The sequence below is a fragment of the Camelus bactrianus genome, chromosome 13 (assembly GCF_048773025.1).
Source record: "Camelus bactrianus isolate YW-2024 breed Bactrian camel chromosome 13, ASM4877302v1, whole genome shotgun sequence".
NCBI lineage: Eukaryota > Metazoa > Chordata > Mammalia > Artiodactyla > Camelidae > Camelus > Camelus bactrianus.
The window spans coordinates 12,434,234-12,451,760 of NC_133551.1; the positions used below are offsets into that span (position 1 = coordinate 12,434,234).

The window sequence follows — 17,527 nt, forward strand, 5'->3', positions numbered from 1 at the left end:
GCGTTGGGGGGCGCTCGGGCCTGGGTGACGGCGGCGTGCGGAGCCCTGCGGAGCGAGGCCGGGAGGGACGGAGAGGAGTTGGCTAGGGTGGGCTGGCCGGGCTGCGCGCCTGGCGGGGCTGGATTTCCTTCAGGGCTCGGACTCGCCTTCCCGAGCGGAGGCGGGGGAGCGGGGCTGGGCGGCTGACCCCCGGCCCTGGCCCCCGCAGGGCGGGCTGCCGAGGCTCAGCGCCGGCCTTTCAGTTTCCTCCGGAGGGGGCATGGCGCTGGGGTGACCGGCCTTCCAGGGTAAGACGCCTGCCGCTGGGCTTCGCCTGCCCCTCGTGCTCTTGGTTTTGCAAATGGGGCGTTTTGTAAACGGCGTGGGAGGCTGACACGACTCCAGGGCACCCTTAACCCGCATTCCTCACGGAGGATACGGTGGCTGCTGACTGGCCGCTTACATGAATGCTGGTGGAATCCACAGTTTTCAGATAGGAGAGAAAAGCGGTGCAGTCTGTTGCTTTGGGAGCCCCCCACTCGGTGCGGAAATTCAGGGGTCTCGCCGGCGCGGCTCCTCCGCGGCTACCTGAGAGCGGAGCTGGGGCAGCTCGCCCCTTCCACACCCGGCCACTCGTCAGCCGGTGCTTTTAACCCACGTGATGCTGAACCCCAACTCCTGCCTAGTCAGCCATACCCCTTCCCTCTGCCGAAGTTTACAATCAATCACACGAATCCCAGTTCTACAAAACGGCGGTTCCAGGACCAAGTCTCCTTGAAGTCTTGTGCCGGCTCAATATGCTGTTTTTTCCCGTTCTTATCCGACCATATTGCTTTTAGGCGTGTTATTCCCGCTGTACTTCCGCAGCCAGGACCTTGTTCATCTCCTGCATGCCCTCTGTTGGAGCAGTAAGCCTTAGGAGCAGGCTAGAAGGGGACCAACCAGAGCATGAACTGGAAAGAGTCTTTCCGCTGGTCAGACTCTGAACCTGGGTTGTGCGTTAATTAGCACTGGCCCTTTTTGCGGTCACCTCATGTTAATCTTCATTGCTTGCAGTTAACCTGAACATTCTGGACTTTGTGAAATTAACTAAATCTCTGCCTACCTCTCCTTCCTGTATGCCAAGTGGTTATAAATTGATCACTTGGATTTAAGACCAGCGCTTCAAACTATAATTCAACTCCACGGCTTTACTCACTTTTTCTGCCTCCAGCAATTTATCAGCTTTCTCAGCTTCAGGTCACCCCAACTATGTCACGCATATCTTCTGTATCTTTATTTTTAAAGTCTACTTCAATGATAATAAATAGTTTAATTTTCTGTTCATCATGTGTATGTGACTCTGGAGTTTATCTTATGTATAATATGCCATAATCAGGTTTACTAGATCACCCTGATTGACAATTTCCTGATTTTCTTCATAAAACATTGTTTTTAAAAATAAATGCGAAAAACACAGTGGAAATATCGTTTAGAACTAAAAGCCATATACCTTTTGATTTTCTCCAACTTTTCAGTGACACTCAAATTTATTCGTTTAGTTTAGCGGTGAGTATACATAGGGAATGTTAATTGCTGTGGAAAAATGCTGCTCAAAAAGGGTTTATTTAAAGTACAAAAGGAAAAAAACTTCAGAGCTTCTGAATCCGTATCTATCAGGCTGCTTAGATTTCTTTGGAGCCGTTTTTCACCCATGCCCCTACAGTTCCTTCCAGAATGAGATTACCTAGTGAGAGTAATTAGTGAGAGGAAAAGAGCGCAGATCTGAGCACTGAATTCTGTCATTGAAGGTTGGGGGAGAGGCAGGAGGAAAACAGACTGTCGTATGTCAAAAGCCAAGGGAATGTGATGTTTCTGGAAGTAGACAGGGCTTGACAAGCAGAGCTAAAGCTGCAGAGAACTCAAGGAAAGTGAGAATTGCAAAATGTTCACTGGATTTAACAGCATGAAGGTCAAAGTGGGCTTGCTGAGAGCTGCCTCTGTGGAATAATGGGTACAAAAATCAGATGGCACCGGGTTAAGGAGTGTAGGTTGAGGAGAAAGACAGTTAATAAAATATCTTTTTAAATTGAAGAGAGTTAAGGAAAGCTGAGTAAACAGAAGAGAGGCGTAATAATGAAGCAAGGTTTCTGTGGAGGTAAGAGAAATGACATCTAAGTCATGGGAGGAGGGATTATCCTTTTGTAACAGGGTCGCTTCCTTTATTACCTTTATTATAATAGGAAGGAAGAAAAAAGGAATATTTTAGGTTTGATTTTTTTTAGATGTGGCTAAGTTTTGAGTTCCCATCTGATGGCTTCTGGTTTCTATGTGATAGAAAGCAGTCATTTGCTAAAGAGGGTTTTAGGTTAGAGGAGTGTGGGAAAGAAAGAATTATTTCGTACTATGGGATAGAAATATTGCCTATTCTCTGTGGCTTTCGGCTGGGCCTGAGAATTAAACTGACGTAAGATAGGTTAACGGGAGAAAACCACACATTTAATATAAATTCTCTGTGACACAGGAGCTTTCACAAGGAAATAAAGCCCCAAAGAAGTGGCAAAATCAAATGCTTTTATGCTGAGTTGAACAAAGAGGCAATTGTGGAAAAGTAACCAAAAAATACAGGGAGACTAAAGGAAGATGAGAATTATTTTCACAAGGTCTGTTTGCAGCATTCCCTCAGCTTCAACTCCCTGTCTAGTGTCTAAGAATGTCCCCCCGGCAACCGCCCCCGATACAGGAAAGGCATCTTTCATATGGGAATTTTATCTCCTGTTTTCAGGAAGAAAGGGGCAGATTAGATCGCTCTTCTTGCCTCTGCTGTTTTTCAGGTGCCTTTAGCTCAAAATAATCCTTAGGCCAAAGTGGCATATTTTGAGGTGGCATATTCTTCCATCCTTTACCTATAGAATATAGTAGAAATGCTGGAGAGTGTTGGAGGTCCGTTTGAGATTAATGACCATGAACTTGTGGTGACACCAGTGCTATCCTTTGTGACTGTCTTCAGCAGCCCACACCTTCATGGGCTGTAGGAAAAAAAGACACTGTAATTGAGTTAGTTCATCCAGGGCTGGGGCTTTATAGATAGTGAAAGGCAGACACAGGGAGCTAGGGCATCGTCAAGAACATTATTGAAGTGGTGGAACTGGCATCTAAATTGGAAAATACAGAAAGGTGAGGCAGCCTTCTAGAGATCTTGTAACAGTCGGAATAATCAGGCAAGGATAATTGATTGGATAGGTAGTTTATGGCCGAAGAGCAGAATGCTTCAGTGAATTATTTTGGGATTAGACCACGCTGAGGTAGTAGCAAGGTACAGGGTGTGACTGTAGGAGAGAGTGGCTAGGGTGGAATATTTGAGAAGAGCAGTGGGCGCGGGGGTATCAGTTGTTGGGGGGGTCATCTCTGAAGACATTGGGATTACCTGGGATGGTCACAGTACTTGGAGCTGAGAAGAAAACTGTGTGCCTAATGACAGAATAATGAATGACAAGGAGTCATGAGCAGTTCGGAAGCTAACATCAGGGAGGCAGGTGAGGGAAGTAATAGTCTGGGGATGGTAAAATAGCAAGAAAGAGGCAAGTCGACACCAAGGGGTATAGAAATGGTATCTTAAGGGAGTAATAAGGGTTGAGTTCAGGCTAGAAGGTGCAGGGAATACTCAGAGAACATAAAGGTAAATGGGATTTGCTGATTATGGTGCAGCTGTTCCAAAAGACTAGGAAGTTTGGCAAATGGAAGAGCTGGGTCAGTGGTCAGACAATATGTTGCTTATGGAGGTGATGTGCTGTGTAGAAAGCGGGAGAGGAGGTGGGATTTAGTTTTCGGAATTTCCAGGTGAAAACTGGTAGTTAATGTCAACTCCTTAAGGAGAATAGGTACTGAGGTCTGGTGGCCAGAGGACATGGCTCACCCAACCTGGAGTGAAATCTCCCAAGACCTGCAGTCTGAGCTCACACATGACCAGCCAGTGACTTAATAGTACTTTCTGAGATTACCTTCAAACCAAGGATTCATTTATTCATCTGTTTTGAAATAGGGGGAAACTAAGGCCAAGCAAGAGTTAGGGACTTGTCTGAGGATAGAAACTTTTTTCAGTATCAAGAATAAGGACTTACAGGGGAAGGTATAGCTCAAGTGGTAGAGCGCATGCTTAGCATGCACAAGGTCCTGGGTTCAATCCCCGGTACTTCATCTAAAAAATAGATAAGTAAACCTAATTACCTCCCCCCAAAAAAATTTTAAAAATAAAAAAATAAACTTTTTTTTTTAAGAGTAAGGGTTAGAATCCAGTTATACTGACTCTTAGTCCTTTGTTTCCTCCCCGTTTGTCTCAATAAGGTAGAAGACTTTTCTGTCACCTCTCTGCTTACAAGAAAGCATTTTACTCACACTTTCCTTAATACCAAAGAAATTCCGTTGAACTTAAATAAATGCGCATGTATTTGCTGGAAAAAAATGTCCTGAATCAAAGAACTCCATGATACTGAATGAAGATTGTTCAGCATAGTTACTGTTGTTTGGGTAATATCTTTCCTCAAAACTCTTCCTCCTGCCTAATCCAGTTACTATTTTATTCATGAACAGAATTATTCATGACCCAAGAACAGGTATTTCTTGATTTAAGAAAACCTGGTCTTTGACTTGAAAGACATAAAACACGAGGTGATTATCCAATGAGGGAATGGGTGATCAGCCAAACAATCAAACAAAAAGTGCTTTGTAGAGGATTAGCATAGGCTGATAGGAGTAGCTAAGAGGCTGTCATTTTGGCTGAGGTTTTATTGACAAGGTCGGGGTTTTATATTTCACTTTTTAAGAAACATCCAGTATATTATTTTTCACAGCCAAAGCTCTCTGTAGCCTTAACATTTTGGTAACTTAAAGAAATTTGTAATTAGCTTCAGTGTCCCTTTGAGTCCATAAAGTGTCTTTTTTTTTTTCCCTAAAAGTTTGATTATGAGAGATAAGGGAAGTGCCATCCACTGATAGAACATTCTTGGAGTAAAACTTTATGGGGCGGGAAGGGTATAGCTCAGTGATAGAGTGCATACCTAGCATGTATGAGGTCATGGGCTCGGTCCCCGGGACGTCAGTTAAGTAAAAAATAACAGTAATAAATAAATAAGCGTAATTACCCACCCCCCAAAATTTAAAAGATTAAAAAAAAAACCTTATGGGAAGTTTCTGCTGGCCTGAATGCTTCCACTTCTGAGTGCCAGTATAATAACAGAATTTCATTTTGCTTTGATCTCCCTATGTTTACCCATGATTGATAATGATTTCCTTACAGGTAGAGAAATTACACAGAATGTGTGCCGTTAGATTCCTGGGATCTGTTGAAATGGCTTGCCAGCTATCTTATTGAACTGTTTCTCAGAAGTACCATCTGAGAAAGTAACGCAAAGTTCATTCATGTATTCTTTACGCTTATCAGGGACCTACTGTAATCCTCTTCAAACAACTTCCTAAATAACTTGTTTCTAACAACTTTAATTTACCATTACAAATTGTGCTTTTACTAGTGACTTCTCCAGATGATTCCGAAATTTAACTAGTTCTTAGATTGAAATATTCTGGATTTTATGGCTACTAGAAATGAAACTTGTACTTATGTTAGTTTATTGCTTTTGACTAAATTAGAGCTTTATTTTTTGAATTCACGATAATGTTAAAGATCTCTAGTTTAAAATGGGCACTTGCATAAATTTGTGTAAGGATTCTGTTAGAATGATTCTAGTAATAAGAGATTATATCATAGAAGACTCAGCTATCAAAAATTTTTATTTCTATTTTACACAAGCTTACTGTGTATCTGCTAGCTAAGTGTCTAATAGTGATATAAGTATATATTTCCTCCATTTAAATTTTTTGCTTTTATCCCATAGCATGTTTTTGGCCCTGGGGAGACTCTGCACCCGTGGCAGTAGAGCTAAGTTCTTGAAGACAATTTATGCTTCAAAAATCCTTGGACTCTCTACTTCTGCTGTAGGTATTGCTTAATCACTTCCAGGTAAAACATCGCACATATTCTTCAATGACACAGGACACGATTTTTCAGCTACTTCATGAGTACTTTATTAGAATGAGTATTTCTGTTACATAAGCTGAAGTCATCTCTCGGCAGCAGTTAGCACTGGCATTCACTGGGCATCTGCTTGCCTGTCTGTGTATCAGGTATGGTGCAGGGCATTGTATTCATTATCTCACTGAATTTTTTAATTTTTTTTATTGAAATGTAGTTGAATTACAGTATTAATGTTAATTTTGGGTGTACAGCCTAGTGATTCAGTTTTTTTGCAGATTATATCCCATTATAGATTATTACAAGATATTGGGTATAATTCCCTGTACTGTGTAGTAAATCCTTGTTGAGTTTCTATTGTGTATGTAGTTGTTTGTATCTGTTAATCCCACACTCCTAATTTGTACCTCCCAACCCTCTTTGGTGACCATAAATTTGTTTTCTATGTCTGTGAGTCTGTTTCTATTTTGTGTATACATTCATTTGTATTGTTTTTTTAGAGTCTACCTTTTAAGTGTTATGTAGTAGTTTTTTTTTTCCTGTCTGACATTTTACTAAGCATAGTATTCTCTAGGTCCATCCACATTGCTGCAAATGGCAATGTTTCATTCCTTTTTTATATCTGAGGGTAATATTCCATTGTATATATACCATATCTTAAGCCAGTCATCTGTTGATGGGCACTTGGCTTGCTTCCATGTTTTGGCTATTGTAAATAGTTACACTGTGAACCTTGAGGAGCATGTATTTTTTTTAATTCGTTTTCATTTTTTTTGCAGATATATACCCAGGAGTAGAATTGCTGGAAAATAAGTAGTTCTATTTTTAGTTTTTTGAAGAACCTTAAATACTGTTTTCCATAGTGGCTGCACCAAATTACATTTCCATCTACAGTGTGCAAGGATTCCCTTTCTCCACACCCTCTCCAGCATTTATTATTTGTAGCTATTTTTGATGGGAGCCATTCTGACCACTGTGAGGTGATAGCTCACTGGGGTTTTGCTTTGCATTTCTCAGATAATTAGTGACGTTGAGCATGTTTTCATGTGTCTACTAACCTTCTGTATGTCGTATTTGGAAAAGTATCTATTCAGGTCTTCTGCCCAATTTTCAATTGGGTTTTTGGTTCTTTGGTACTGTGTTATATGATCTGTTTGTACATTTTGGATATTAACTCTTTGTTGGTTGCATCATTTGCAAATATTTTCTCCCGTTCTATGGGTTGTCTTTTTATTTCATTGATGGTGTCTTTGCTGTGCAAAAACTAAGTTTGGTTAGGTCCCATTTGTTTTATTTTTTCCTTTATTTCTTTTGCCTTGGGAGACCAATCTAAGAAAATATTGCTATGATTTATGTCAGAGTGTTTCACATATGTCCCCTTCTAGAAGTTTAATGATATCATGTCTTACATTTAAGTCTTTAAACCATTTTGAGTTTATTTTTGTATATGGTTTAAAGGAATGTTCTAATCTCATTGTTTTATATGTGGCTGTCCAGTTTTCCCGCCACCACTTATGGAAGAGACTTTCTCTTCTCCATGTGTATTCTTGCCTCCTTTGTCGTGGATTAATTGACCATGGTGGGTGGGTTTATTGCTGGGCTCTCTCGTCTGTTCCATTGATCTGTGTCTTTTTTGTACCAATCCCATACTGTTTTGGTTACTGTAACTTTGTAGTATAGTCTGAAGTCTGGGAGGGTTATGCCTCCAGCTTTGTTCTTTTTTTCCCCCTCAGATTGTGTTGGCAGTTGTGGGTCCTTTGTGGTTCCATATAAATTTTAGGATTATTCTAGTTCTGTGAAAAATGTCCTGGATATTTTGATAGGGGTTGCATTAAATCTGTAGATTGCTTTGGGTAGTATGGCCCTTTTAACAGAATTAATTCTTCCAATGCAAAAGCACAGGTTATCTTTCTATTTCCTTGAGTCATCTTCACTTTCCTTTATCTATGTTTCATAGTTTTCAACATATAGATCTTTCATCTCCTTGGTTAAATTTCTTCCTAGTTTTTTTTTTTAATGGTATTTTTTTTTACCTTAACTTTCTGATATCATTCTTAATGTATAGAATAGCAATAGATTTGTGTGTATTAATCTTGTATCCTGCAACCTTGCTGAATTAATTTATTAGTTCTAATAGTTTTTGTGTGCAGACTTTAAAGTTCTGTACATAGAGTATCGTGTCCTCTGCAGATAGTCACAGTTTGACCTCTTCCCTTCCAGTTTGGATACTTTTTGTTTCTTTTTCTTTTTCTGATTGCTGTGTTTAGGATTTCCAATACTATGTTAAATAGAAGCAGCAAGAGTGGGCATCCTTGTCTTGTTCCTGAAGTTAGCGGGAAAGCTTTCAGATTTTCACCATTGAATATTCTGTGGGCTGTAGGTTTTTCATAAATGGCCTTTATTATGTTGAGATATGTTCCCTCTATACCCACTTCAACAAGAGTTTTATTTTGTTTGTAATTTTTATTTTTTATGCTTTTGGGGGATTTTTTGAGGAAGTAATCAGGTCTATTTATTTATTTATTATTAGTTGGGTTTTGTTTTTTGTTTTTTAGTGGAGGTACTGGGGGTTGAACCCGTGACCTCAAGAGTGCTAAGCACACACTCTACCATTGAGCTACATACTCCCTGACAAGGGTTTTCATCATGAGTGAATGTTGAATTTTGTCAAATACTTTTTCTGCATCTATTGAGATGATCATTTGATTTCTGTCTTTCCTTTTTATGTGACTGTAAGTGCAGGCGCTGTGACTTCCAGTTATAGGAAATACAGCAGATTGAGGACCAGGTTATGTGACATCATGGAAAACCAAAAACTCCAGAATGTGGGTCATAACTGCAGGATAGATGCCTTACTTGGTTTTTTTCAACTAATCAGTAGCATTAGGGCAAAGTGGGGAGGTAGTGTTTCAGAGCAACTGCACTGAGATGGAAAGAGGCTTAAGAACCACAACCACCAATGTGATGTGTGGACCTTGTTTAGGAACTTGATTAAATCAACAGAAATGTAAAAAGATATTTTGAAAGACTTTCAGAGAAATGTGACTGAATTGGGTATTAGATGATACCAAGGAACTGTTAGTGAGTGATAATGACATTGAAGTTATATAAGAAAATATCCACTTTGTTTTAGAGCTAGATGCCAAGTATATAGTGGTGAAATAACTTAAGGTCTCAGATTTGCTTTAAAATTACTGAGCAATAAAAAAAGAGAGAGAAAGAAAAGGAAAAGCAGGAGAGATGAAGCAAATGAGGCAAAATCTTGGTATCATTATTGAATCTGGGTAACGTGTGTGTGAGTGTTTTATATTATGCTGAGTCATATGAAATTGTCATTTTTGTAGGTTAAATAGGTAAATATTGACAGTTTCATATTGTTCAGCATAACCTCTCAACCTTTATATATAGGTATGAAATTTTCATAAAAACCATCGTCAACTTCTCCTTCTACATGTAAATGCTCTGATTTCTACCTCATAATCGTCTTGAGTCCTACCTCTCCTCTTTATTACCATCTTGAATGTCTTAGTTCAGGTCCTACATGCAGAGAAGTTGACTGAAGCCACAAAAGTGGGTGCAGTCACCCAGGATGAGCAGATAAAGCCATGGTACTAAATTAAGGCTGGTGTGTGCTGAATTATTATCTGTGGAACTCTGTTAGTATGCGCATGCCCAGGATCCATCCTGAGAGATTCTGGCTCTGTAAGTCTGGGGTGTTTTTTATAAATCGAAAAAGACTTGCCCGAACAAGCCAGACTACTTACTGTAAACCTGTTTGCACTAGAAATTCCATCTCATCCACACCATTGTTAACATTGTAGAAAGCTTACTGTGAAATTTATCTCTGGAAGGTAATGCGATAGGAGATGGGTTAGACTTTGTGTGGATCATTTTCTTTTTTTTACAAAAACAGTTTATTTTTTCTTTGTAGTTTCTTCTGTAATTTCATTTTTGCTTCTGTAATTTTAAATAATGGTTTAAATATTAAGAAAAATATTATTGCTATACAGCAAGAAAAGAAACAATGGGAACCCAGGATGAAAATCACTTTCTGTCCCCTATTTTAGTATGTAGATCTTAAAGGCCTAGAAACCAGGAGATAAGGTTTATATTATCCTCTGATGCTGGAAAGCCAGGGAATGAATTAATAGATGAGAGAGAGACAGGGAGAAAGATGGAAAGAAGGAAGGGGGGAAACAAGGAGAGAAGGAAGGAGTAATTGTTGATGAGGGGTCTCCTGGAGCACCAACCCCTACTCCCTGATGTGTCACCCTTTGTTAGACTGACTGGTCTTCATTTAAAGTTGAGTCATTCAGATGGCAATTTGTAGCCCTTTGGTTTTCAACTCTTCTTCCATTAATAATCTATTGTCTGCTTCTTTTCCAGATAGCTTCCCTAGGTAGGACTTCTCAGGGGAACTATTCTGTGTGATACGATAGTGATGTATACGCGTCACACACTTGTCAAGACCTGTAGAAGGTAGAACACCAAGAGAGGAACACTTATGTAAACAATGGACTCTGGGTGATAATAGTGTGTCAATGTTGTAACACGTGTAACACATGTACCACTCTGATGGGGCACGTCGTTGTTGGGGTGTCAGAGGAGTATGTGGGAACTCTGTATTTTATACCTGATTTTGCTGTGAAACTAACACTGCTCTTAAAACGTCTGTTTTTTTAAAAAAGGATTTCAAAAATTTATGTGCCCACTACAGAAACAAAAACACTTAACTTTATAGGAAGTAAGACAAAAACTTTCCCATTTTTAGTCTGTCCTTATCTAAGGACGTCACAGCTCTTTCGTTTTTTGGGTCTTTTTTTTTTTTTTTTATGTGAGCACATTCTCTACTGTACTTTCAGTTCATATGCAACATCTTACCCCCGTTGGAGTTAAATTACTCTTCCTACTTGTATCTAAGAATTTTTTCTAGTTCCTGACTGAGCAGTAGTTTTGAGTAGATGGTATGTACTTTTCCACTGTGACGTTAGCTCACTTAGTCGTCATTACAGTTGCGTCAGGTAGGCATTCATTTTTCTTTTTAACGAACGAGGAATCTGAGTTTCAGAGAAATCACGTAACCCGCCTGCCATCACAGGTAGTAGTTTTGATCCTTAATTTTGAACTAAGGTCTGTCTGGCTTGAAAGCTCTTTACACAACCTTGGAAATTCGAATTATAATGTAGGCATTTGTTAGAGCACAGAGCTTGGCAGGTCAGTGGGGCATTGTGCACAGGCTTGCCCACATTTAACTTTGTAACTCTTCCTGGATTAAGTGACCAGCAGAAACTACCTGTCTCTCAGTCTCAAAATTTCCATGGTTTGTCCTGGTTGGTGCAGCCTCCATAAGGTTAGATTGTGTCAAACCCTAATCCAGTCAGCTGTGTGGGGAAATGGGAGGGGAGGATGGGATTGAACAGTCTAGGTGGGCAGAGGGGCTCACCCCTGTCAGTATGGGAGGGGGCAATACACCCACTCACTCCTGTAGGATCTTTGATTGGATCCAACTTTCAGAGACTAAATCAGGCATTGACCCCGTTCCCTTGTATGCCAGCTATCTACTTGTCTATTCTATCAGCTCCCAGGTTTAGAGAAACCCTTGTTTCCAACATTAAAAAACAAAGTAAATTTTAAGGATCTCATTGGCTTTACTCAGTGATGCATGAATCGGGCAGCATCCAATCAGCAGATGGAAAGGAGCTCTGAGGAGCTGTACAACTGAAAAGGAGCAGGGACAAGGAAGTTATACAAGCAAAAAGCAGATTGGTTGTGGCAGTGATGCTGGAAAAACGGGTGTGGGGCATGAGGAGGGCTGTGTCCCAGGCTTCGGTTGAGCCCTTGGAACATGCCCGCCAAGTATGGGTCCTTGGCGTTGTGCAGCAAAAATTTCAAGAGCAAGCCACAGTTGAGTAAAGGTAGATTTATTTAGAGATATACATCAAAAAGCAAGAGAAAGGCCATGAGGTGTGGGGGTTGGGTGCTCAGATTAGAGTAAAAGTAGGTACATGCTCCATAGTCAGAGTGTGGGCAGTCTCCAAAGAGGAGGAAGAGAGAGAGGGCCCTGAGGGGCAATGTTGCCAGTTTTTATGGGCTCGGTAGCTCCACACCTACAAGTGGGAGGACTGTTCTAACAACCCTGGGGAAGAGGCTGGGATTCCCAGGAACTGGGCCACCACCTGCTCTTTGACCTTCATGGTGCCTGTGGGCATGTGATTTATCATGCTGATATGTTACCAGGAGTATATGAGGCTCAAGGTCCACTAGAAGTCATACCTCCTGCCATTTTAATCCTCAAGGCCTAGTTGGAGTTGAACTTTCTACCATTTTGGTATAATTACTGTTATTCATTGAATAGCTGTGCCCTGCCCCCTTCCTGTCTCAGCAAGGTCACTTTTCTTTCCAGGGTGGCAGAGGCCTGTTAGGCAGATTTCTTCACTTGTGTTGACCAAGTGAGTCCTGATTGACTAGGTTAAGATTTGCTTCTGGGAGAGGCTGGCACTGTATTTAAGTTAGGTCTCATTTTGCTGAAGTGGGGCTTGGCATACGTGACTCCATTTGGAGCCTGTTGTTTTTAATACCGATAGCCTTGTTTCTCTACATGTATAGTTGAAACATAGGTTTCCAGAAAAATGTAAAATCATGAGTCATACAAGTATAAAGATGTGTTAAAGACTTATTATATTCATATGGGAGAATAATCAAACGTTACAACCAGTTCAAAGGAAAAGTCAAAAGGCACAAGTTTGTATGTAGTAGAGGAATTGAATTGAAAATGAAGGCAAAGCTATTTTCCTGAGGGTGTAAGGAAGTCAATCAAAAGTCAATGCTCTAGAAGGAGCATTTGCATGCTGGTCAGTTACCTTTAATCTACAAAGGTGCAGAACAGCTCAAGGCCCAATTCTGGCTGCTCGGATTGGCTCTGTAAGGTGGTGCTGTAGCCACTGCACACAGATTTTTTCTACAATATATTATCTCAGAAGGAATCCAAACTCCTTTTTCACTCATTTGGTTAGTCAACAAATACCAGTAGCTACAACATATCAGGCACAATTAATTGTAAAATAAATACCTAAATATGTATTACTTACTTGGATGTTTTCTCATATATTTTTTAGTGTCCCTTGCTTTGCAGTTCCGCTCAGTTCATCCATTACAGCAACATTCTGTCATTTTCCTCTGCTATCTAGTGGCAAAAGTATGTAATTTGTCTATTTTTTCAATGGATACCTTAGAAAACACCTAATGTCTGTGAAATAATTGTTAATGTCTGCTAGCTTGAGCAGCATTTTGTCCAAAGAAAGAGAACATGATGTCACCATACCCTGTAAGCTCTTTTTTTTTTTAATTTTTAAAATTTTAATAAATTTTTTTTACAGCATTACAGGTTCAGAGCAAAATAGCAGAACCTGAGTTCCCGTGAGCCCCCTGGCCCCACACATGCATAGCTTCCCCCAGTGTCAACATCCCTCCGCTGAGTAGTGTCCTTGTTAGGAACAATGAACCTACCTTGATACATCCTTGTTGCCCAAAGTCCATGTGTTACGGAAATGACAGGCCAGCCAAGAAATAAGCACCACTCAGAGGGTTGGAGTACTCAGATTTATTACGCTGGCGGGCTCAGAGGGGCTTCTGCTCCGAAGCTCTGAGCACCTCCAAGACGTGCACATGAGGTTTTATAGGGTTAATTACAAGTATGGGGCTATTAGCCAATAAGGTTCAAACACAAAAAGCAAGGAATCAGTACACTGGAGCTTATCAATTCGGAACAGATCACGTTACTGACACTTGTTGAGCTTGGATTTACGAGTTAGCTTGTTAGCCCAGTAAACTGACACTAAACTTCAGATTTACGAGTTAGCCCGGCAGAACTTATATCAGTAAACCAACACTTATCACACTTAGATTTGTGACTTAGCTCGTTAGCCCATCTGGGCTTTTCCTTCACACATGGTTCACATTAGGGTTCAGTCTCGGTATTGTACGTTTTACGGGTTTTGACAAATGTGTAATTACATGAATCCACCTTCATAATACCATGCAGAAGAGTTTCACTGCCCTAAAAATCCTGTCTTCTACCCATTCATCCTTCTTCCCCCAAGTTCTGTAAACCGCTGATCTTTTACTGTCTGCCTGATTTTGCCTTTTCCAGAACGTGTATAATTGAAATCGTACACCGTATGTGGCCTTTTCAGATTGGCTTCTTTCACTTAGTAATATTAACGTCTTTTTCTCCATGTCTTTTCTTTACTTGATAGATCATTTCTTTTTAGTACTGAATGATATTCCATTGTTTGGATGCTGCTATAAACATCTGTGTGCTTGATTTTATATGGACATAATTTTTCACCTTCTTTGCATAAATACCAAGGAGAGTGAGTGCTACATTGTATAGTAAAACTATCTTTAGTTTTATAAGAACTATCCTGGCATCTTTTTAAAATCAGCTTTATAATGGCACAATAAACTACATCCATTTGGAGTATACAATTCAATAATTATTTTTAAATGTGTATATCATGAATCCACTGCCACAATCAATATACAGAATGTTCCTATCACACCTGAAAGATGCCTCCTGTTCCTTTGCAGTCCATCCCTCACTCTCCTGTTTTGCTTTGTCAATATAGATTAGTTTGCTTTTTAAAAAATTATTTCATATAGGTGTGATCATGTAATATGTACTGTTTTGTGTATGGTTTCTTTCACACGCAAAATGCCTTTAAATTGACCCTTGTTGTGGTGTAGTTCATTCCTTTTTATTGCTGAGTTAGCATCCCATTGTACTGATACATCCTTTGTTTACCCATTCATTCACCTGTTGATGGACTTTTGTGTTGTTTCCAGTTTGGGGCTGTTTTGAATAAAGTTCTTATGAACATTTCTGTAGATGCCATTGTGTGGACTTAGGTCTTCTTTGCTCTTGGGTAAATACGTAACAGTGGCATTGTTGGATTGTGTGGTAGATTTATGTTTGTTTTTTTAAGTAACTTCTGGGCAGTTGTCCAAAGCGGTTGTACCATTTTACATTCCCACCAGGGTAGTGCAACCCTTCCAGATGCCTCACATCCTTGTCAACACTCCAGTGTCTATAATTCTAGCCATTCTGATGGGTATCTAGTGGCACCTCATTGTGGTTTTAATTTTCATTTCCCTGATGGCTAATGATGCTGAGCATCTTTTATGTGCTTTTTGGCCATTCGTGTATCTTCTGTGGAGTGGCTGTCAGATTTTTTGCCCATTTTTGACTAGGTTGTTTGCCTTCTTATCAAGTTGTAAAAGTTTATACATTATAGATAAGCTTCTTTTGTAAGATACATGTTGCAAATACTTTCTCTCATGTTATGGCTCATCTCGTAACTATTTAAGAGATATTTGAGCCTACTGAATATTGTAGGAGAGGGGAAAAATACAATTTTTCCTCTACCCTCCTAGGGTTTCTGGCTGAGGCCCCGAGAATTAGACTGACGAAAGACAGATTAAACAAGAGTTAAGCAGTTTATCAATATGTGTGTTGCACATGCACACAGGGGAACTCAGTGGGGTGGTTAGAGCTTGGGCTTATCAAGCATCTGAACAAAGAACAGTACATTTGCAGAGAAGTGACCAAAGGAAAAATTCACCAATGGAAGAGAAGGGTTATATTGACCAGGTCCCTTGTGCGGAGTCCTCTGGTGCTACCTCAGCTGGTAAGAGTCTAGAACTGTCTCTGGTGTTAGGAATTGTCCTGCCCTTCCAGGTAGAAAGCAGGGCGAGAGGCAGAGGTTTTCTTGTGTCTGCTTCTTCACAATTGCCTTTGGCTCAAAGTGATCATTATGTCAAACTGGAATGGCTTGGGGTGGCATATCTAATTTCTTGTAGTATCATAACAGATTTTATGGATTTTTTTTTCAGTCAAGCAATAATAAACATACTGTGAGTGTTCGCCATGTGCCACTGTACTTTGCATATGCTTTACATCATATCCCACTTAATCTTTGTAACTGTCCTCTATTGTAATACTGTTTTATGTAGACTGCAAGTCCGCTGTGGCTTTGCCGCAGATTACAGCTCCACTCTGTGTGGTTTTTTATTGCAGAATCTGGGCTAAAGGAGTAACCCACACCTGAGACATGGTCTTCTCACCGTGGAGGCTGAACCAAAACATTCAGACGCTTCTTAAAGCTTCTCCTGGACCTAGTCTATGTTACATTCATTCACTTTCCACTGCCCAGAGCAAATCCCATGGCCAGTGTCAAAATTACTCCTTCTAAAAAGGAGGGGTAATTACATGGAATCGTGTAATGTACAGCAGATGAGAATAATCCTGGAGTGTTTCAGACCCAGAAAGAAAACAGGCTCAAGGAGAATAGGGAATTTTAGTCTGTTCAGCTCACTGTTGTATCCCAAGCAGAAAAGTGCCTTGCACAAGATTAAGGATTCAGTACGTATTTGCTACATGCGTGCATGAAGCCAGTGTGGTCAGAGGATAAGGGAGACGTGAGATTGCAGTCACTAGCAATCCACGGGTTGGCATATAAGGGGAAGCTTAATTTCACCCTGCCTTAGAATTTGGTTCTCCATCAGCTCTTCCCCTGGCTATCATTCCAGATGGAGGAGTTTGATGCTGCGTGCCTTCAGCTCTGCTGTACGTGTGGGGGGGTCTGCACCTCTCTCTCTCTCAGCCTTCCCATTTAGATGGACTTGTGGGGACTGCTGTGCCCTGGAACCCCTCCCCTTTTCTAAGGATAGCAGTTCCTCCTGTTTTTTCTGGAAATGCTCTTTTCCCCGTTTCAGCCTTATGTTTCAGTAGGCCCTAGTATATTTAGAAAGATATTATCCAGGGCATTGACAGGTTCTAGCTTAGCACACCTGGAGGGGCTGGGGAGGGGCTGGAGTCAGGTCTGTACCATTTTTTGATTGAGTAGTAAGTACATTAAAAAAAAAAAAAGCATCAAAAAAAGTAAAAAGCATCATTTGACTGCATCTCTACTTCTCTCATGACCTTGCTCTGCACTGCCCTCTCTAATATCATTCATCATAGTCTTAATAGGCATATTAACATAGTACTTGTTAAATTGGGGTAAATGCCACAGTTGATTAACCAACGCTAGGCCATTCAGAGCTCTTCCCTAGAATTTTTGAAAATAGAACCAGAGAAAGCAACTCTCGGGCCCTCTGTGTTGGTGAAATTAGGAGGCACAGCTGTGTTTTGTCTCCTGTGGAGAAAAGTGGATTGAGGCTGCATAGAAAGTAGATGAAGCAGAGACCTGGTAAGGTTCAAGTTTCTGGTTTCAAGTTACCCTTGAGGCTGGCTCCACTTCTTACCTTCCCATGGAGACATGAGCTTTCTAATAAATTCCTCTTCTCTCTGTTCAGATTGAGTTTCTGTCTGTGCAGCTAAGAGATCTGAGTCGTATAGTTTTGGAGCTTCAGAGGCATCCACGTGCTTGTCTGTTTCTTACCCTTCAAGCTAGGAAAGAGTGTTAACAGAGTTTGGTTTTAGTCAGGTTGGGGAACAGTCAGGTTTCTTGCCAGCTCTCAAACTGGCAATGTATCAATAAA

The 17,527-nt window shown here is 40.5% G+C and overlaps 1 protein-coding gene across 9 annotated transcripts in view; it reads left to right on the forward strand.

Moving 5' to 3' along the window:
• The window catches only part of KYAT3 (kynurenine aminotransferase 3), a 57,676-nt gene that overhangs the window by 141 nt on the left and 40,008 nt on the right, over positions 1-17,527 (forward strand). For 6 of the 9 annotated variants that reach the window (XR_012511130.1, XM_010963295.3, XM_010963296.3 and 3 more), the window contains exon 2: positions 5,850-5,949. The exons of 1 other annotated variant lie outside the window; for it this stretch is intronic. Coding sequence is in view for 4 of the 8 variants with exons in the window: in XM_010963295.3 (XP_010961597.2) it covers positions 5,851-5,949 (99 nt within the window). In the remaining 4 variants the exon portion in view is untranslated. Of the gene's footprint in view, positions 1-5,849; positions 5,975-17,527 lie in introns of those variants that run through there. 2 more of the 9 variants (XM_010963298.3, XM_045522904.2) reach the window with 2 other exon arrangements.